The sequence below is a fragment of the Mya arenaria genome, chromosome 9 (assembly GCF_026914265.1).
Source record: "Mya arenaria isolate MELC-2E11 chromosome 9, ASM2691426v1".
NCBI classification, from domain to species: Eukaryota; Metazoa; Mollusca; class Bivalvia; order Myida; family Myidae; genus Mya; species Mya arenaria.
In genome coordinates this window covers 19,420,523-19,443,493 of record NC_069130.1, presented here as the reverse complement: position 1 = coordinate 19,443,493, position 22,971 = coordinate 19,420,523, and the positions used below count along the sequence as shown (strand labels likewise).

Genomic DNA, 22,971 nt, shown 5'->3' with positions numbered 1-22,971 from the left:
TACATGCTACATTTTACTAGATAAAAACTGACCATACCATATACGATAATATCTAAAGCAAATAATTAGGTCGTCGCATACATGTGTCTACTCGCATGGTTATGTCTGTATTCTATTATATCCGACCTAAATAAATATTAATTTCAAACTGCTCAAACAAACCTATTTTGAATTTGAAGAGATGTTACTTCAAATAGGTCAACTCACTGAAGCAACTTTATCCTAAAACAATGAACCTTAACAGTTCTTTAGAACTATTTCCTAATAATTGACTATACAAAAATAAGCTAGTCGATCTTGATAATTTTAGAAATGACTTCCTGAAGTCGTTTAACGTTGCATTTAACACACTTTATACCAAATTTTCTTTTTTATTGTTTTAAGGGACACAAGATCAAGCGAGTTCATTGGAGCCATGTGTGTAGATGGCTCATCAGTACTGGCAGCTATTGTACAGTAATAGACTTCAAACGACACATAGGGTATATAACAACTTTTAATATGGTTTTTGGCACATCATAACTAGAATCTTATGAACTGTACTTGGCCAAAAGTTGAGATCTTTCACATTGCATGTTTGGCATATTTCAGACCCAACCCTCATTCTGTTTTCAAATGGCACTGTGCCGTAAGGTTCTGAATCAAATCATGAATATAAAATTGCTAAAACAAAAGATATCACAGGATTGATAAATACCACAAGGAAAAGCCTTGACACAGTTAGGTTACATTTTGAACAATCGTGTATAAATTAAAGTATTCATTTCAATTCAATTGAAAATGAAACATTACTCTGTTCAGAGGCATATCTCCTCACAATGTTTGGTTATTTGTTATCTAATGTAATGCAGACTGATTCCGAATTTCATCTAGGGATTTAACTCCAAAAATAATGTAGGCCGAGTTGTACGTATAATCTTTAATCTGATATTCTCTCATGTGTGAATCGATATCAACCCTCACCCATCTCTGTTCAGATTTTTTATTAATACAAATCATATCATGAATTGGTATAACTCATGGCACAGCTAGGTTACGTCGGCGCTTTTGCGCAATTAACTGTATGTTATAAACATATGTGTGAAGTTTAATAAACGTTCGACAATCCTGCAGTGAGATATTTAACGATAAACAATGTGAGTGTTTAAGTAGTATAAACAACGGGTATACCTCTAGAAACAGTTGAACTGGAGAAAATATTTGACCTAGAGACCTTGTTTATAATAGGTCATCGACCAAAACTAAATTCGGTTACACAACTCTTATAAGGTTTCATGCAGAATGATTTTTCTATAATATCCTGGGTTCTTTTTTTGTTCTTTGAATTATTATTCTTTTGATTTGTGACCTCCTTTCGACCCACCTTGCCCGAGGTCGTTTAGTTTAATATTGTTATAAATTCTTACCAAGTATCTAACAGATAAAGATGGGCAATAACATGCAACAGTTTTCAAATTATTTACAAGATGTATAAACAAGCATTAAGCACCATTCGCTGCAAACAAATACTTACATGCTCATTAAAAAGGGGTTCGTTCTAAAATTGGTACAACCTTCAATATGTTAACGTTTACATAGTTTGATAAATAATGTAGTTAATACAAATAAACAGTTTCTTTGTTTATTTGATATAAATATAATGGCTTTGACAATCTAGTAGGATATATCATTGGTATACGTTATTTAAATTAGGTCTTAGAGGTGGTTTGTTTTTGCTTTGCAATAAATATATACACAAGTGGCAAGACAAAAACATATTTTTGTGGGATTACCTAGTGAACTGTGAAGGCAAATGCCGAAATGCAACACATTTTATACAGTTTACGTAACAACTGCATTATATGATGGAAACCATTCGTTATTAAGATAAGACAACAACTGTACTTTTTAGATTAGGCTTAGTATTACCGCAAAATAAAACGCATATTTATAACCGCGTCATAGTAAAGGAAATCGTACCACAATAGTGTTATATAGGAATTGTATTAACGTCTAGAGGTTGTTTTAAGAAATGCTAGACTATATTTTAGACGGAGCAAATAAGGCAGTTTTCTAAACATACATGAAATAAATTTCAAAGCTGTGTTAGCCTAGCAACTGAGAATGATTTACATGTAAAGCTGGTCAAATTTGTAGGATGTGAGATTTGGGAATTCCTCATGATAAAGATGTAGAACAAATACATAATATAATGATTTGTAAAAAAATAACCGGGATTAAACTTCCACAGAAAATTATTTTATATATTGAAAACTTGAAGGTAAAATACGTGTATTGTATGCATTAAAGATTTATTTTTAAATATTAGACCATGATACATTTTTGTAGTAAAATAACATATACACACATTATCTACAAAAATCTGTTCAACGAAACTGAAAATAATTCAACGAAACCAAACGACAGTTATGTAGAAGTGGGCAGCAATTATCATTGTTAATTAATATTTGTAATGTAATTATGGTTTTTAAACAGATCGATAGTAGATTTAAAAAACCCCATAAGATTTAGCATGAAATAATCAGAAGTATAAGGTAGCATCAACAAAACTAAGATAATCATTACACCGGCTTTTTTGGAAAAACATAACAAGAGAAGAATGATTTTGTACAACATATAATAAGTTAGAAGATGAATACCACTTCGCCTGTCCCTTGTATAAATCTTGTTTCCTATTTAATCTAACTATCACGTATTTTCTGTATTACGCATGTGTAATATAGTATTACTCTATTTCTATCTCTATTAATTATGTACTACATAGCTTGTTCAATGAATAAATAATACATGCCGCTAACCCACAAGGGCTGCCTGTTCAAGAAAAGTCCACATGCGCACTGAATTCAAAGACGCGTTCCTTCAGCACTGTACTTAGTATTATTTTAAACAACATTGACATCATCTTCAGAATTGAGCGAAGCCTTAGCAAACGCAAATAAGCGAAACAAACAAATGTCAAAGGATATAACTTAAAAATAAAAACTATTCAAAACTATATATTTAATAAATCAATGAAAAAAATGTAATATCAGTAACATTCAAATACATTATAAAACAAATTCATCGTATATTATATTTTATCATTCCATCTTAAAACATTTTAATTTAAGGTAGATCAATGGCATGTGTGCATGCCAGTAATTTGTAGAGTAGAACATATTTAATCAGTTAACATAATGAAAAACAGACATGCGTGTTATACATCAGCATAAGAAAGTAAATGACAATTACTGATCATATAAATATAATAATAAATTCAAAGGAGTAGCCATAATCGGAGATGCTCTTGTCTTAAATGTACATATACAGTTTACTGTGTAACATGCACATGGGAACAGCTTTTCCAAAGAAATGTATCACACATTATTCTTGCATTTATGCACATCATGACTTCAAATAGTCACAATATTTGCCTCGGCCTGATTAAGTATGCTTAATGATGCCGTTAAGTAAACAAATACTTAGGTTTTTAACGTTGCAAAAAAATAACAAGCCAGAGTGATAATGAACAAGTTATCATTCACCAATATGTTTTCATTCTTACACCGATATGCATGAAATAAATTCGAATACTAAGCGAGTGTCGAAAATCGAACTTATATTTTAACTTGTAAATTCAGAAACACCTAGTCTATCATTTCCAGTCTATTTGTTTCAAACTTTATTGCGATACAACAAATAATAAACATATGTTTGTTTATAAGACGGCATACTTATTTATGCACGTATATAAGTAATAACCCGTCGCAATTAGAAATACTAAATTGTCCTCTTCAAACTATGTAAGCCATTCAAAGAACTGAACAACATGTTCAAGGGCCGTATTCTTCCCATCCGGCTCGTCCTCACTTCTCTTCCACTCAACAAAAGCGTCCTCGGAAATAATATTCTCGTCGTAAAGAATGTCGAATAAACTCTTGAGAAGACCTGGAAGCAACATTGGAAAATAGGCTTGAATATGGTCGATGAAATATGTAAAACAAAATCACACATTTCTCAAAACTCCTGGGCGTCCCTTGAGTTGGATCAGTAACACAGTATAAAAGATTATAATCGTTTGCGTGATGGAAATTTAAGAGGACGCTTTAAAAATGTGTAGGAAACTGTCTAATTTCAAAGGGAACTCGATTGGTAGCGACGCTTATTAATAGCATATGTTTATGCAGTTAATTTATATTTTTACAGTGAACCAAATTCATACCCTGTGGGTATTCAAGCCTGACCACAAGCACCTGCAGAGCAAACAGTGCCTGGAGTTCGAACATAGGCTTGTGACCGAGGTACTTTCGTAGCAGGTTTCTACGTTTGCTGATATCGCTCGGTACTACTTCCTCCTTGCCCTTCTCACCTTGAAACAGAATTTTCATGTAAATCATTTGAAAATGTCCTTCAAGCGGAGTATGGCAGCCCTAAGTCATACTTTTTCAGGATAAATGACGAATAGTTTTGTTCATAATTCATTTGACAACCATTAACACTATCAATGAAGTGAGTGCAATCTTAGTTTCTTAGTTATGTTATAAGATTAAAGTTAATTGGTAAAAGAAATCGTTTATTGGTAAATAATGATGATCCTAATATAGGCAAGCCTATAGCCTCCAATCTTGGTTTTTGTTTGTATTCCCACCATGCTCTGTATGATAAGACACCCGGTTTCCTTTTTCCTTTAACATAAGTAGAAGCCCACAGGCCTCAATGTTATAATACCTACAGTGCACATGCAAAATATGCTCCGAAAATTACTTCCAAACAAACAATAGCGCAAACATACATAAAACATCATTTTTGATTACCATTCGTTACTCATCGGCCATTTTTATCGAAAACAACCACGGATGTATACGGTGTACATACTAAGAAATCAGTATGCTTAAGTGAGCTGCAAGTGGGTCGCGGAGTAATTTAATTAAGCAGTCAAACTTAATGACTTAACTCTTGGAATGATGTTTGCAATAATACATTTCACTGGCAATCAAATTAAATTTAGATCAATAAATACAAGCTATAACACAATATTTAATTACCGATATTCATTTAAAAATTTACGAACTACTTCTCAGATGTACCGGGTCGGTTTTCGATAAAATGACCGAGGAAATCTGAATGAGTTGATTTTACGTGGTTGTACGTTAAGTCACCAAGTCGATATGGATGGTTATCGAGCTTGACCAAGATATCCTGCTCATTTACATTCTGACAACATTTGGTTATGATGGGATAAAGGCTTCTAAAGTTATTGACCGGACATGACCAATTTTAAGTTATTACTCTTGAGTAACTCAAGCGATAAAGCTGGTTGATAAACTAATCCAAGATACAATCTCAAAACCCATTCTCACCACAATTGTTTCATTGACAAAAGATTACAGAATTATTGATCGGACAGGTAATTTTATAATTAAAGACCGATTACTCTTGAGTGACAAGACCGATATGGCTGGTAAGCAAACTTGAGATATAATGTCAATGCACATTCTTACCGAGTGTGGTGATTCTTCGAATATTGATCGGGCATGACCGATTTGATGTTAATTTTTATAAATAAAGGGTAATTGTTAGTGAGTGACTAAAGCTTTATGGCTGTTGAACGAACTTGTTCAGGACATTATGCAAAAAAAAAACATTCACCAAATTTGGTGATTATTGGACAAATCGTTTTAAAGTGATTGAGCGGACAACATACCGGACACTTCCCGAAAGCAAACACGCCCATCCGCTCGTACGCCGCAGGTTAAACTATAATACGTCCCGTTGTTTTTAAACGGGCGTATAAATACGCTATGTGTTTAAAACAAGAGCTGCCAAAATTCCAACATAGATACGAAGCTTATGTTTTCGCACAAGGACACGTTGGTTATGGCTATGTATATATAACTAGACGTAATATTTGTCTAAACAACAGACAAGCTCAAAGGGAATATTATGAACTTTCACATTCTTCAAATTTTAATTGCACAAATTAACATGTTTGTGGTTTATGCCTAAACTGTACCTTTATTTAAATGTTGGTAGGTACCTTACCACATTGTGTTATTGATAAAAAAAACATCCCGACCTTTAATGGAACTCTGACACACTGCTGTCATAAGCTCCCGTATAAACTGGGTGTTTGCCTTAGCCGTATCGTCAATGTTAGACTCGATCCAGTTGAATAGCGTCTCGTTATCTTCCCGCCGAACAACGACAAGATCGTGCAAGCGCTCTGCGATTTCTGTCATTGGAAGGCCAGTTGAAGGTGTAGTAAGAGTGCTCCCTCCACGTTTGGTGTTCACTAGACCCTATAGATGAGAGCAATTGCCATTAATAGTATCGTTCAAGTGAAGGCTCTAACAGGTAAGTTGACTGCGTATATAACACCATAACTTAATCATTGCTATAGTACTGATACCATCGTCATACTTCAAGCCTTTTCGAACACTAATAAAGCAACCTTCTTGTGACCCTTAAATTAACAATGCAACAAGGGTTAGGTTGCATCAATAAAACCAAATAGAAGTTAAATGCATACTATTGTCAAACGGTGGGATTATATGTTTGTTCTAACAAGGATTCTTAAGCCTGTGATCTTCTCTGAAATAGTGAGTAAATAGGGGTAAGATTAATAATATGTAACGAATAACAGAAGAAAAACGTTTTTAGTAGGACAAGTCGCACTCGGGCGCAAAAACTGCCGACATGCAAGTGACCTTATGACCCTTTGAATAAACATAAATAGGTTGAATATCATACGTATGTGTTGGAGCTTCTAACAAGCGCATGTGCTCCTTTATAAATACGTGTATATGATGTGAGTCTTTAGGGCTTTCCACAGCGCAAAAGTGGGTGGGGAAGGACAAATATTAAAACGTCGTGCAATGGCACTGTTATGCTTATCATGTAGTAACGTTTGTCATTATATACGCATACAAAATTATGTCAACATTCATCTAAATCAGGTGATACACAGAGAAATATATTACACACATGTTTGGTGTGAGAACTTATAACACGATATAATTACTATTTGAGATGCAAACGAATATCAAAAATATAATAATTGTTTAATTAATAACCACCCATTTAATATCCTGTTTGATTTGTTCCTGTGATAGTCTGGTTCTGAGGTTCAGAGGTGTCCAAAGCCGTCCTCTGTCATGCCCTTTTCGACGTCCGGGACTTGTGGCTGGGATTCGCCGATCAAAGCCTTTCCCTGACCTTCCGAATGATGTTAAATTGTGAAACAGTGAAAAAGCTTACAGATATTCTCTATTATATTAGGGTAAAATCTTCATATTTCCGTTGACATAGCAACAAATTTTTGGGCTGACCACATATCCACATCAGTTTAATTAAGCTTCATACCGAATGAGTCCCGAAACAGACTTGGGTGCAAAGCATAACATAAATGGTATGCATATCGCCTGTATTACAATCGTACAACGTACTATGACTCAAATAATTAGCTTCCTTACCTCTTGAGATATCGCTCGCTCGATCAAGGTAAGCTTTGTATTTTCAATATGTTCGTTTCAATCGCAAGCACATGTTTGTATCAGACGAAACCAATTTATAATCACTTGATTTATCCTCTCAAAACATCCTTCAATCCACCAACCAAGCTTCATGAAGGTAGCTTAAATACTGTATGGGTTATGATCTGTTAAAACTTTGACGGACCATTGATGGACAGAAACAAAAGTCACAATTGATTATACGCGGACTGTAACTAATATTGCCTCTATGGAATACCAGAAAATATGTTAGGAATTGTCTTAATTATTCCAGAAAACGAGGTAAACGCATCCTTTAATATAAATATTTCCAGACCACTACCGTAACCGGCCTACACATTTATGTACGTTAAGCCATGCAGGTGTTGTTACAGATTTTAGTAAGAAAAATATTGGGACGTTTTTTTTATATTACTATTCATACTAAATAGAACTCCGAATTATAGTCCGAAATTGAGCGCTATATGGGATGCTATTCCAAACATTAACAGCAATCAGGAGTCAATGGGTGACACCCTCATGTATGTATCTTTGTACAGATGTTCGGGATGTGCTCGAAATTATGATAAAGAATTGAAAAATGTTAAATAGTTGGGCTATATTAACATTCCAAACAGGAATAATGTTTTTAATTATGTAAATAAAATTTCATAGCACTACGCTGGTCCAAATTCAATTTGATCTCAGGCTTTTGGCGCAGGTTAAAGCTTCTGAGCGCCGACGACAACAACGCAAAGACTATCACAATACCTCGACTTACTTCTTCGAAAATCAAATGAGCTTATAACTCATATTACTCCGGTCAAGTTTAAAGACCTTTTGTCATAGTCTTCTCCTCACTGCAGTCCTCCACTTTAATACCTGTTAGCTGGAGCGCTAGATGTTTTCCTGTCCATTGAGGTCTTATCAGAACCTAAGTTGATTTCCTCGTCCACGTTTTGCTGTAACAAAGCAATCTGAGTTAAACAGTATGTTAATAAAGTATTTTGGATAGATGCAACATAATCAGAGAACGTTTCCTTTTCTTCCTTAAGATGATATTTTAAGGTTAACATCCCTTGATGTGTACCTTGGAGATTTGTGTTTGGTCTTTAGACCGGTCAACTGATGCCAGTTGTGGTTGTTTTCCTTCCATACTCCAACCGTCGGCTCCCCCTCCAGCACCACCACCAACTATCTGACCACTGGTTGGACCGCGCCGATCTTTAAATAGTTTTGACATGCATGATCTTATTGAATGACCTATCGCTTACTAGTAAAACTATATTTGTCAGAGGACGGAAAATACCATTGGAATATTAATCGATATGCCGACTTTACTTGGACCATTTCCGGACTGAGTGCAAATGGTTTTGAATACCGACCGTCAAGCCGTTAAGTAAGCGTTTTGTAACTTGGCTATAATAACAATAATATCCAATCAAAAATTGCAATGGTGACGCTAAAAGTGTATCGGGCATACAAGTACTATTGTACATCTTATTTCCGAGTTCCGTCTCTTGTTGGTAGGCAAATTACAAAGAAACACGACCCAAACACACAAAAAATACATACCGCGTAATTTGTAAGCATAGCTCGAAATGAAACTGGAACTTTCAATCTAAGTTGTACTAATTATCTGATTAAGTAACGTTGTGTTTGGTCTTTACAACCATGTCCAAATCGACCGACACAAGCATTGCATATTTGGATTACTGTCCGAGATTTCCTGAATAATTCTAAAACCATGTACAGCACCATCATTCGGGCAAATATACCTCGGCATTCAAATTTTCAGCCAGATAAAAACAATGAAATGATAAGCAACACATCAGTACCTAAAGTAAGTATAGCCTCCTTTATATAGACATTTTAATTGGTAATGCCCTGAGGAGGAGGCATTATTAATGGCAATGCCCTCAGATGAACAACATACCTCCTTTATGTGTCTTTTGTAGTTCCTTTACTTCTTGAGATAAAAGGGCCTTCATCTGCATTTCCTTTGCGACTTCCATGTGGATCTGGTCGATGGTCTTGGGGTTGATATCTAAACATCGAGGTATCCACTTGTTCTGTTGGGTCAAATATGAGCATGGAAAATAGGGAGGTTTTCTTCAATATCAGGTTCAATTACGGCAAGTAACGACTGGAGTGAGCTTGGGAAAAATCATATTCAGCAATGTGAACAAGGACGTGTAACAAAATGTCAGCTACGTGATTCGAATTATAACATGATGTAAAAATAAATTTCGAAGAAAACCCATATCATAATGTATAACGGAAAAACATTTCTTATTACACAGATTTATTTCATATTTTTTAACCATCAGTTGTCAGTAACATAAAATAAACACTTTACAACAGACAGCGATAACAATTGTCATATACGGATTGATCAACACTTACTTTAATTTATATTTCACGTCTGATAATTCTTTACAAATAAACGCGTCATGAGCTTTATTTATATTTCCTTTGAAAGCCTTACATGATTTCATCAACACTAGTTTATAATGACATATAATGAGAAGTAAAAACGCTATTTATATTTTTAGACAGGTCTTAGGCATGGAAAAAACACCATAAATATCATCAGATGTCATACTTACTAATCTAACAGATATAATATCTTGAAGCATAAATCTAACTACTGTAGCGCTGTTTTTATCATTAGCTAGTTTGGCCATCTGTTCGAAATACTGATCCATACGGGGCTGTAAAAAATGAAAACTAAGCAATAATAATCTGGGTGGTGATAATAATACTTTGTTAAATGAGAATGAATGAGTCAATGACAATAAATCTGTTAATAACACCACACACTGTTTAATTCTATAATAGCAACACATCTTTAATCGACGACCGTTTTCTTTACAGCGAGTATCAAAATAACATTTAAATCAGATTCACTGAAATCAAACAAATTCATGTTTTGTCGAAATAACTGCATTTCTTTTCAAACATCTGAATTTCTAACAAAGCCATCCGAAACTAAAATATTCTAGTGTACTTTAACCTACCTTGTCCTTGTCAGTATCAAGTTCTTTTCCTATAGTGGTCAGTAACCTACACGCACACGCTAAACTATCAGGATCCTTAGCCCGTAGTAATTTGAACACACAATTATGCATACTTCTTCGAGAAAACATTTTTTGCTTGAATAATTCCCCGATGAACCTGAAATAGAAATGGAAGCTATTTAAAGCATGACGTCTTATTATACATTAAATAACATGTGAAACCGTTATTAAGAGAATTAAATACGCTTGGAAAATCAGCTTCCTTTAATACCTTTGAAATTGGTTTTCAATGATCTTCCTTCATGTGTTTTCCTATTATTTTGAGTAAATTAATATTCTGTTGTGGTTTTTTTCTTATTTTAGCATTTCACATGCTTCAGTCTAAAACTTATTGAGGTATAATTTCCAACATTAAAACAAAACTTGACTGCTACTAAAGTATAACCATTTTGGAAAAAAAACGTATGTTGTATTCGTTCATATTTAAACTAACCTTATATTTCCTAGAGATCTTTGTCTTGCTTTGTCTTCTCCATAAGTTAATTCTTCTTTTCTATTTTCCTGTAATTGATCTAAATATCATATTGAACACAAATACAATGGTTTCTGGTATTTCATTTGTCAATTTCAATGTGCATGTTTACATTAAACTTGGCGAACAAAAGCGGAGTTGAGCGAATAAAAATGCTTAGTGTTTTTCATTCGAACAAGGATAATAAGCAATACTTGTATCAGTTTTCAAAATAATAATTTCACCTTTCGGCAGACACTCATAACATGCATTCAAAGCATCAAGCATATCTTTCGTTTTTGTTCAGTAAATTAAAGAAAAATACAAAAGCTGTAATAGACACAGAGAACTCGACGTTTTCAAGTTTAAGGATTGCATATGTTTTGGTGAAACATTGATCACTTAAAAATTAGATTACAATCAAAACCTTAACCATAATTTTGTGCTGAATAATAATCAGCCATAAAGTGTATTTTATGCAATAAAGTAATCTTACTTGATAACTTAAGTACGATTGATGGTTGAGATTCCTTATACAAATATTAATATGAAAAACTACAGAAACAAGTACAGTAGTCGAAAGTTTAAACATAAACCCCGTTTAAGGGAACAGTGTCAACGCCAAAGACATAGAACACAAAAACAAACAATCACAAACCAGAAACATAGACACTACAAATATCATATATATAAAAAAACTAGCGTTTTTTTTTTATAAAGAATTGTTAGATACCGCCTTCGAACGGTCAGTAAAATGTAAATTTACTGGGGGTTGAAATTAGTTTGCGTGCGCAATCTCACTCTTATCCAAACAATCCCTAATAATGTAAAAACGTAAATCTTTTCAATGTATGCATTAACTTGAGGAAACTTAATAATAAAACAAATAACAATAAACTAATTGGTAAACCCCAAATACTTCTATGATAAGGGATCCCAATTCTATCTTTTAAATGCAATACATGAAGTAGTTGCTGAGATATTTATTAAAATAAGATCACGAACAAAAATTGAACCAGAATTTCTAACTCAAATAATAAAGGGCCATAATCTGCATTATTATCTTATTGATATGCCAAAAAAGAGTAATCTATTTTGACTATTTAAGTTTCAAACTGTTTGATCTTTGTGTTCCTTTGTATAAAAGATTTGCTAAGATATTTTGCCGTATATGTAAGTAGAGTTATCTTAATCGATTAATTGATTTGTTTGGATGGCTTGGAGCACGAGACTAATGTTTCAATGCTGTATTTGATATGTTTGCTGAAATATTGACTCAAATGTAGTTACATACAAAATATTAACCATAATGTCTATGTCGAATAACAAAGGACCATGATTAGCAGTATATGCACTATAAAGAATTTTTCCTCAGTTTTTGAAGTAGGATTGATGGATGAGTACCGTTGTATAAAGAAGCAATGCTGAGATTTAAACCTCTATTTGCTTACATACAAAACCTTAGCAATATTTTCTAAGTCTTATAATAAAAGCCCATAATTTGCCTCATATTCAAAATAATGTTATTTAACTTTTGATAGTTGGGAACACATATCTAAAGTGTCAATTCAATACATGTACATGATATATTAGCGGTGATATCGACTGCAAGGTGCTTGCATAACCATAACCAAGTTGTGACGCCGACGCAGACAAAGACGCCGACGCCGATGCGACACTAGGGTGAGTAGTATAATTCTCCATGTTCTTCGAATAGTCGGGCTAAAAACTAACTCGTTCAAGATATTTGGCTAAAGTTTATATTCTTGTTATTTAAAAATTAATTAATAGCTCAGTTAAACTAAGTATGAATGCTACGCCATATTTTTCCATAATAAACCATAGATTTTACCAAATATAATTGTGATACGACTGTTACATTATAACATCATTGAATAAATCTTAACTTCTACGGTCATCCAACGTAACTCACCTCTTTACATTTAGGCGAATTCCTCACGTCTGGTGGCAAAACCGGGATTTGACGGTATTTGGTTTTGAATTCACGTTCACATCGCGCCAACAACACAACTCGAAAAATAACCATCTTCCCTGGTTTTAAGTCGGACTTGACTTTTAACTAAAATTGAATATTCACATTAAGTCTCATTCGTTTTTATTTCTTCCTCTTCTTTAAATGAATCGATTGATAAATTTGGCCGTGGTCTAATGGAATTCGCCTCTCACCATGGATTAAATCCAAGGAAGGGCAACATTATCTTTGCCTCCTAAAGGCCTAGTTTAAGCCTTCTATAAGTGACCCCCACCCAACAAATGGTGTATAGCACACAACTTTTGTGTACTGATCTTTATATGTTATAGAACTTATTAAAAAATTATCACTCTTATTTGTTTATTATTTATTTCCAATGGGTTTAATTTAATAACTACATAAGCTATGCGTATTGTTTAAATGAATTAGTGAGACAATGAGATTATCTACTTGAAATGTATCAATCCTGAATGGCCCTGCGCCAATAAACAAATACACAGGAAGTGGCCCGTACTGTAACACAAGTGCAATAAATAGGAGATGCACAGCAGGGGATTATGATTTATGCCAAAACATCCTTAAACTAGGCCTTTGAAAAAAGGACAAAATACTTCTTTTTGCCCAGAAAAAAGACTCTCTGTAGTGATTCAGATCAGTTTTCATCTGTATCCACAATGGAGCTAATATAAATAGGTATAGATAACCTGTGACGAAGATATAAATGGAACCAGCTTTCTAGTGTATACATACTTATGAATAGAATATTGTTATACTGTAAAAAATATGGACACAATTCTATTTAATTCAATATCTACAATATATAAAATCTATATCTAATCAGATCAATTCAGATACCTTATGTTAAAGCAATTACAATTACGTCTCAGCAAGTCTCTCATAATGAACCGAAACAGTGTTTTCTTTTGGTAAAGGAGTATAATTACATTAATGTGTTTTTTTCCAAAAATTCGATACGAACTTTGGATCACATGAAATAAATCCCTTCTTACCATTGAAAGGCATTTACACATGTTTGCATAAACTTCACTATATTCAGGTTCACTGATGGCCTGGAAGTAGAACATCACAATTGTACTTAACTGGCATTAACATAAATGTACTAAAATACTTGTCATGCTTACTCTTTTACTTATTTCACATTTGAATTGTCCTTCGTATGGTGTAGGAAATTACGTTATACAGGAACAGCATCTATAAACTAATCTAAAAGCACAAACTCTTAACACCATGTCTCATGCATAAACTTGCAAATTTTCTTTACTTTGTCACTTTTTGCTAAATAGGCTTTGATGGTTAACTAATTTGAAAGGCTCCTCCTCTGTACAATGTATGAATACGATGAACATTGGTGTTAAGTTATTTCAAATCCTTCAAGAGGTTCATGAAATATGTACACGCAATGCAGTCGTATATCTTTTGACTTCTTAGTGTGACCTAGACCTTGAATCGAGCAGCTTTTAACATGATCTATGCATATTGTCCAAATATGGTGAACATCTTACATATAATATAGTCATATTATAGTCTCTGGCATCTAAGTGTGACCTTGCCCTTGAACCGCCCTGGTTAAAACATCCACTCTGCACATCTCTGATTACGGTGAACATTTGCTGCTAGTCATTTTAATATAGTTCGTGGGATTCAAATGATATGGAGTTGGCATGAACTGTAGTCATATGACCTTTGACCTATAAGTGTGACAATTACATTTATTTGATCCGGTTGTAACATGCGCTCTGCACATCCTCTCAATACGGTACATACTTATAGGTCTTCAGGAGGTTCAAGACAAATGGAGCTGACACGAAATATTGTTATATTATGGTCAAAGGACATCTGGCCTCTTAGTGTGACCTTGACCTTAAACCGAGCAGGATATAATCTGCGCTCTGCATATTGTCACTATATGGTGAACATTTCTGCGGAGTTTTTTTTTAAAATCCTTTTAGCGCATCAAAAGATATGGCGCGGACATTAAATGTCTTCATATTAAAGCCTTATGAATTTTGACCTCTAAGTAAGGCCTTGACATTGAACCGAGCTAATTGTTACATGCGCTCTACACATCGACGTAATATGGTGTATATTTTTGGCGAGTTTTTTTTTTAAATTCCTCAAGCGGTTTAAGTGATATTGATCGGACGGGCGGACAGACACCTCGAGCGGAAACAATATGTGAGAGACATAATTAAACATATGCCAGGGAAAAATAATTGAGATCAACTGATTAAATTGACCAAATTGCACTACAACAAAGATATTGGCAGTATACTTTGAAAATTATTTTAAATCTGCGAAACAAATGAACCTTCTCAAAGACAAGATCAACGACTCCCTTCAGTTTATCTTCCGTGTCAATCTTAAGAGCCTTCATCTGTGACACGAGTACCTGGAACTTCTGCGGTGTCAGCTTGTTCATGATAATCAGTGTTTTCTTGCATAGGCCCTAAAATGAGGGAGAAAATTGTGTTTCTTAAAAATGGTGTGTAAACGCATGCATTTAGCAATATAAAAGTTGATTTATAAGGCTTGTGGTATATTGATATTGTGCGTGCGTATGTGTGTGTATGTGTGTGAAAACACGGACATAACTCTGTAAACAATGATCCGACCCAACATGCATTTGCCACTAAGCTTGATATTATCATTTTATCGGGATCCGACCAAAGCTTTTAGTTCAACGTGCACACGAATATCGATTAAACCTTATTGTATAAAACGGGTTACTACTGTACAACCAAGGTTGCGTCAGCTCTGCCGATGACATGCACGACAAGGCCTGATACCAATCACTCATGTGAAGTTTCATCTATATCTGGCCAGAGTATTTGGAAATGAAGCTCGCACAATAATCTATGTGTTAGTGTATACGATTTTGTAGAAAAACAAAGGGCCATTACTCTGCGAAAATTACTTCGAGCAATATTTAACCTTGCAATGCAACACTTTGCATGATATCAAACACTCCTGTCAAGTACAATTCAAATCCAGCAGGGATTTGGGAAATTAATCGTGCACAATATTGTGTCTACAGAAAGACCAGACTTAAGCTTATACAAACAGTGTTTCAACTTAACAAGTATAAACAATGTATTGTCAATGCAAAGCTTATGGCTTCTTGTGATGGCTTTTGTTACCTCTATGGAAGCGTCGTTTTCCTCCACTTCCTTCTCACTGTCTGCGGATTCCAGACGTCTTGGTTTCCATGGCCTCTTTGCTTTGTGAAGCTCCACTTCGGTCGTTCTAATTGACTGGTTGGTTTGGCAAGGTTGCGGATCCGACTTCGTTTGACTCGGCTGAATAGACTTGCCTCGGGACTGGAAAACATTATAACACTTACTAGTACGTTCCCAGGATATCTAGATTAGTCATTACAATAATGATATTTGTTTCTTTGTTAAGCATCTCTGTTGCCTTCGTCTTAGTTTATTGAATGCGTTTATAGACGTTAATATTTTAAAAGTAATTGAAATAAATGTAACTATTTAAGTGGAGTTACTCAGTGGAAATACGCAGAGCAATACTCTTCTCACTATGCACCACTTACCCTGGTACCTAAAATTCCTGTAAAATTTCATTTCAAATCCAGCAAAGGAATTTGAAGATGAAGCGCTTACAATGACAGACGAATGGACAGACAAACAGAAAGACGGGACGGAATCCAGCATTAAATAATTTCATTAGCTACATGTTTCGTTTCCAAACCGTATTTTGTTTTGAAATATAAGAGTGAGGTTTGTGCACGTAAACTGGTTTAAACCCCCAGTAAATTTACATTTTACTGACCGTTCCAATGCGGTACCTAACAATCCTTGATAAACATACTTAGTTTTTTTATATATTATATATGCACTGTGTTGTTTGTGTAGTTTTGTGCGGTTGTTCCATGTTTCTTGTTTGTGATTTTTTTGTTTGTTTTTGTGTTCTATTTCTTTGGCGTTTACCATATGCCATTAAACGGGGTTTATGTTTAAACGTTTGGCTACTGAGCTCGTTTCTGTAGTTATTCACAAGTATATAGAAATAAAGAAATGGAATGTTAATGCAATGATTATGGCTAACTATTCGAAACTTACTTTGATGGGCTGTGTTACCTTTATGACAGCGTCGTTCTCCTCCACTTCTTTCTTGTTGGTGCCGGAATTCAGACGTCCTTGTTTACAAGGCTTCTTTGCTTTGTGTACCTGCACCTCTGTCGTTCTAATGGTTTTGGTCAATTCGCAAGGCGAAGGACCAGACTTGTTATTTTGTCTGCTCAGCTGGCTAGGCAAACCTCGGGACTGGAAACCAATACAACAATCACGTTTCATAGTGTTATTTAGATTAATCAATAAAAGAATAATGTGTGTTTCTCTGTTAAGCTTTTCCGTTGTCTAAGTATGTTACATGAGATCATGCACGACGGTTTGCGAAATTAATTAAAATAAGTATTTTTAAAATAGAGTCCCACACTCATTTCTTGAGAAACTTAAGAAAGCTCATATTCACTCTAATCCACCTAACGGCATTCGCTATTTCGTCGCTTCATTTCTCGAAAACACGTTTCCTTTTATCATCGGAAGTATCAAAGCACTACTTATACAGGGATTTCTTTGACAAATTGATCAGTTTTGGTGAACAGCCAAAAACGAAACTGCTTTAATATTCCAAGAAAAAATAGTATGTAGTTTCTCAGGACAATACGTTTATAAACGAAGTAGGAATAGCCTTATTTTAAGGTCTTATTATGATAATTTGCGACGTGTTTTGGATTGAACAAGCTCCAAACAAACTGTAAATACTATTCAACACTGGAACAATAACTGAAATGTGATTTAAATGCCAGAATTATGGCTTACTTATCGAAACTTATTTCGATGGCTATTATTACCTCTATGACAGCGTCGTTCTGCTCTCCTTCCTTCGTGTTAGTGCCGGATTTTTGACGTCTTTGTTTCCAGGGCTTCTTTGCTTTATGTAGCTGCACCTCTGTCGTTCTAATGGACTGGTTCATTTCGCAAGGAGAAGGACCAGGCTTGTTCTTTTGCATGTTCGGCTGGCAAGGCAAGCCTTGGGACTGAAAAACCATACAACAATCTTTTTTTTAGAATGTTGTTTTAGTATAGTACATGCGATCATGCAAGATGGTTTTTGCAAAGAAATTGAAATGAAAGTAATCCTTAACGTAGAATAAATCCCACACTCACTATTTGAGAGACTAATCCAACCAATCAGCATTCGCTATTTCTTTGCTCCATTTTTCACTTTCATCTTGTCTATTACCATCAGAAGTATCAATACAACTCCTAAAACATGATTTCCTCGAGAAAATTAACTTTTTGATAATTTAATAGCCAACAGGAAACTGTTTTAATAGGCCAAGAAAAATAATATGTAGTTCCTCAGGACCATATGTTTTAGAAAGGCAGGAGGGATTGCAAAACTTAATTCAAGGTCTAATAAAGATACTTTGTGATACTTTCAAAATCGTGTTTTTGTTGTACAAATGTTATACAGACTGTGAAAAATGTTTTACACTGAAGCAAAAAAAAAAAATTGAATGTAAATGCCGAGATCATGGCTAACTTATCGAAACTTATTTCGATGTCTTTAATTACCTCTACGACAACGTCATTCTTCTCCACTTCCTTTCTGCTGGTGCCTGAATTTAAACGTCTTTGTTTCCAGGGCTTCTTCGCTTTGTTTAGCTGCACCTCTGTCGTTGTAATGGGCTTGGCCATTTCACAAGGCAACGAACCAGACTTGTTATTTTGTCTGTTCGGCTGGCTTGGCAAGCCTCGGGTCTGGAAAACAATACAACACTCACGTTTTTAGAGTTATTTAGATTAGTCAACAAAGGAATTATATGTGTTTTTCTGAAAAGCCTTTCCGTTGATTTCGTCTATGTATATTATAGGAGATCATGCACGATGGTTATTTAAAAGAAATTGAAATAAAAAAGTCTTTAAAGTATAATAAATTCCACACTCATTCCTCAAGAAACTTAGGTAGGCCCATGCTCACTCTAATCAAACCAATCGGCATTTGCTATTTCTTTGCTCATTTTCTCAATTACACTTTGTCTTTAATCAACAAAAGTATCAATACAACTCCTAAAACATGATTTCCTCGAGAAAAACTGATAATTTTTGATGAACGGCCAAACACGAAACTGTTTTAATAGACCAAAAAAATAATACGTAGTTTCTCTTAGACTATATATTTTTAAACGAAGCAGATATTGCCGAACTTATTTCAGGGTCTAATTATGATCATTTAATATTCTTTGAACAAAAAACGCAATTTGGTTGAACACTATTTCCCACTGAAACAAAATTTAAAATGGGATGTAAGGCAGCGAAAACAGCGGTATCTAAGTAGATAAAAGTTATTTAAGTTACGCAGTTGGGGTGGTTAAAGTGTGTGGAGTCCGAAGGACTATACGCTTATTTTGACTTGCCCAATTGCGTTCATATCAAAGATAATTACATCAATACCGCAATTCATTACTTATATTTATATAAATTGTCGATTATTTGATTCAAGAATTGTTAAAAAATATTTCTTTTCATTTAAGAAAACCTTTGAGTAATCCCTTCTCACACAATTCTGTTAATAAAACGACCCGACCGTTACCGGAAACACCTTATCAAATGACATCACAATAACGCGGGAAAAGATCAACCACTTGAAATCTCTTTTAAACGTAACATTGAAACACTAATGATAACACTACAATTGGCATATCATTAACACTTTTCAATGTTGATTTTCTTTTACGGAACTTGCGGACACAGTACAACTAAATACAAGTAAAACAATTTCCATGCACATTATGTAATGCGGTGATTCTGAGCATGTCCGAAGATGTTGCGTTCATCGGATGATAACCGCAATTGCCGAAAGGCAGTTCATTTAAGAAATTGAAATTGAGGGGTAAATATTTAAGTTGTGACCTCTTGGTGCTTAGCTACTTATGCAGAATGGTAAATGAAATGCATACTTTCAGAAATTTATCAAGCTTTAAGGATTGACTGTTCATCAGTTGTTATATTTTTGTCACTGTAGCCTTTTTTCGTTAGTTGAGCAACGTGTATACATATATGATATAAAGAACATAACAAAAGCGACCCAAGCCGGTTGCAGTACAATTAATTTGATTGTGGTGAATAACCTTCATAACAAGCCTATCATAGAGACCACATAGCTCCACGTTTCCACCTTAAAGTTTAAGGATTGCAAAATATTGGTAAAACATGCATGGGCCACTTTAGAATAAGATAAGATGCAAAACCTTAACCATAATTTCTGAATAGAATAATAATGGGTCAAACGTTGCGTTATATGCAAGATAGAGTGAGCCTACCTGAGTAGTAGGTTGAATGGTTGTGAGCCCTAGTATAAAGTTTCAATGCAATACTTAAAGTATTTGATGAGATATATTGACATATGAACGCTTATGTGCAAAACCTTAATCAGAATTTCAAATTCGAATTATAAAGAGCCATAATTGACATAACATGGATAAAAGAGTTATCTAAATTTATTGCTTAAATGGGTTGGATACTTGGAAACACTTTTCAAAACATGTGTGTACATGGTTAAAAAAATAGTTGAATATCTTATGTTCTTAAGTCATTTTAAACATAAATGCAGTTTAAGTATAAGGTACCTGGTTTGTTGTGCAGCTTTTTCGTGGCTATGTTTGACAAGAATTAACTTAGCACAATATCATATTACTAGTAGAATGTAAAAATTAGTAGTAGTAATTTGTACCATATTGTAAAGGGTGTTTTTGTCTTGTTGTTTTCGCTTATGTCTGAACATTCATATCAGAACGGTAAAAGTAGTACCACGCAATAAGTAGCAAGAAAATGAATAACTACGCTATTCTAATAATTGTCAACCTACTAATTGAACGATAAGCTTGCTAATATGGTAAAATCCAGTCACTTCCCCTACTACCTTCGAAACTGAAATTAAACATGACTCGCGCCAATTTTTCGCAGGTAGTTCAGGCCATGTTTTGTTACTCTTATAATATACTGTTATAATAATGAGAAGTTTTTCAAATCATAATTTCTACTCAAGGAATAAACTCAGCATATTGATCTCTAAAATGATTGAACATATGCATTAAAGAAACTGATGAAAAATGCATGCATAGAGTACATTTGTCTTGTAATGTGTATTAATACAAGCATGTGTTGAAATTGTCAAGAATGACAAATAATACCTTATTTTGTCACTGGTCCTTCAGAATTCAGTTTTCTAACAGAAGTAAAGCGAAGGAAGGAATGCAGCGTACTCATTTATCTGTTTTAATTGATATCCTTTTTACGTGGTGAATAAGTTATGATACATACTGGTAGTTAGTTGAAATTTTTAAAATGATACCGCTGTTGCTGAAAGCCTTTGAGAAATGGATATTAATTGACATTTTTCCAAGCTGTTTTAGTTAATACCGACTTAATGAATACATGTTTTTGTTTTTTTTTCATAATATTCATGTTCTATACATTTCTTTTCCATGTCAAATATACACCAGTTGCTTGATGCTACTCGAACCACTTCATTACAGATGGGGATATCGAAAGATTTCAGATAATTTTGCAAGTTGTACATTAAAATGTTACATTGACTTTTAACAAGAAAACTGGATCTATATATTTTCTTTAAAAAAGGAAATATTATTTCAACAAATACATTTGAGTGCTTTAAATAAGAACATCTATATTTGCGACTTTATCATGTATTTGACATGAGTTTGATTTCTCCCTAGTCATAAAATGCGTCAAACTGTGGAAAGCGCTGGCAGTTGCAAAAAAACACACAAAAAACATTGTATTCTTAAGCGTTATGATTGATGCAAATTTAGAAATTATCTTAATTATATGTTTTACCTGCATAAGCTTTTCGTTGCGTTCTACATGTTCAGGTAAAGTGTAAGTAAGCACTTCGATTCCACTGCGGTTATCTTTTAATGTGCCTAATACACTTTCCGTCAATATCAGGCTTTGAACGACATCATTTTTCTGGAATTCGTACATTCCACACCTGGCCTGTCTTGAAGCTTCATTTAAGGTTTGTTTCAGGGTAGCTATTTCTGTTCGTAAGTTCTCAGGTCTTGCATATAGAGTGCACTTTAGATTTTTCTGTACTATTGAATTAATTTGCTTTTGTTTTATCAGCGCTTTTTCTTTTACTTCAAGGCATGTTTTAAGTTGTTCAGTTAACATGCCTTCATTTCTCGAATGACATTGTCTTATCTCTTGTTCTACTTTTATTTGTAACTTGTCAAAATAATCGTCAATGTCTTTTCTAAAATCACGTACAGCTTTCAAATTATCTTCTTTGGCTAAATTGTTTTTCTCTCTATTGACAGCGGCATCTTTTTCTACACGTTGTGCGTCATTCAATAAATCCTCTAACCCATGCATGATTACGTTTTATGACCTGTACTCGGATGAGAGACTTCAATGAGGTCAACCAGTTGTTTTTCGCAATTCGAATGATTTACTTTTTAACATTGTACACATGTCGACGCCATGTGCTTTCTGCAATACAACAAAATCTTCTTCGCAGATCTTTTCGTTAATGTCTTAATTTCCAAGACAATTTCCATGTCACATCTTTATCAACACGTCTTTTCGCAGTGGCACCTTTATTTATAACATCGTGTCTGAATGCTTATGCTTTGATATGAGATGTATACACATATTACATGAATATCCGTTACAACCCTTACAATATCCGATTAAATTACTCGTTTTTGATTTTTAATCGCCAAAACACAATGTTGATGGCTGGCCATAATGTTTATATTTCCTAGTTTCGATTTCACTGGGAAAACCAAAACTCAGTAGGCGTATTTAATTTAGCTAGATATGTGTAAAACCCGGTTATCAATGATAAAGTTCATAGCCTATGAGTTGAAACCATGTTTATCATAAAATTATCTGCATTATATTTACTAAA

The 22,971-nt window shown here is 34.2% G+C and overlaps 1 protein-coding gene across 1 annotated transcript; it reads right to left on the bottom strand.

Annotated features, from left to right (window-relative positions):
- Window positions 1-1,669: 1,669 nt before the first annotated feature.
- LOC128203622 (eukaryotic translation initiation factor 4 gamma 3-like) lies at window positions 1,670-22,831 on the bottom strand. The gene is made up of 18 exons (XM_052905117.1): window positions 21,897-22,831; window positions 18,612-18,797; window positions 17,885-18,070; window positions 17,109-17,294; window positions 16,152-16,331; window positions 15,323-15,460; window positions 14,004-14,063; window positions 12,934-13,080; window positions 10,983-11,050; window positions 10,490-10,646; window positions 10,079-10,183; window positions 9,406-9,541; window positions 8,560-8,693; window positions 8,352-8,431; window positions 7,056-7,194; window positions 6,056-6,278; window positions 4,202-4,348; window positions 1,670-3,927 (listed from the first exon to the last, which is right to left on the bottom strand). The coding sequence occupies exons 1-18, from the start codon at window positions 22,431-22,433 to the stop codon at window positions 3,779-3,781; spliced, it is 2,958 nt and encodes a 985-aa protein (XP_052761077.1). The 5' UTR covers window positions 22,434-22,831; the 3' UTR covers window positions 1,670-3,778.
- Window positions 22,832-22,971: the final 140 nt, after the last annotated feature.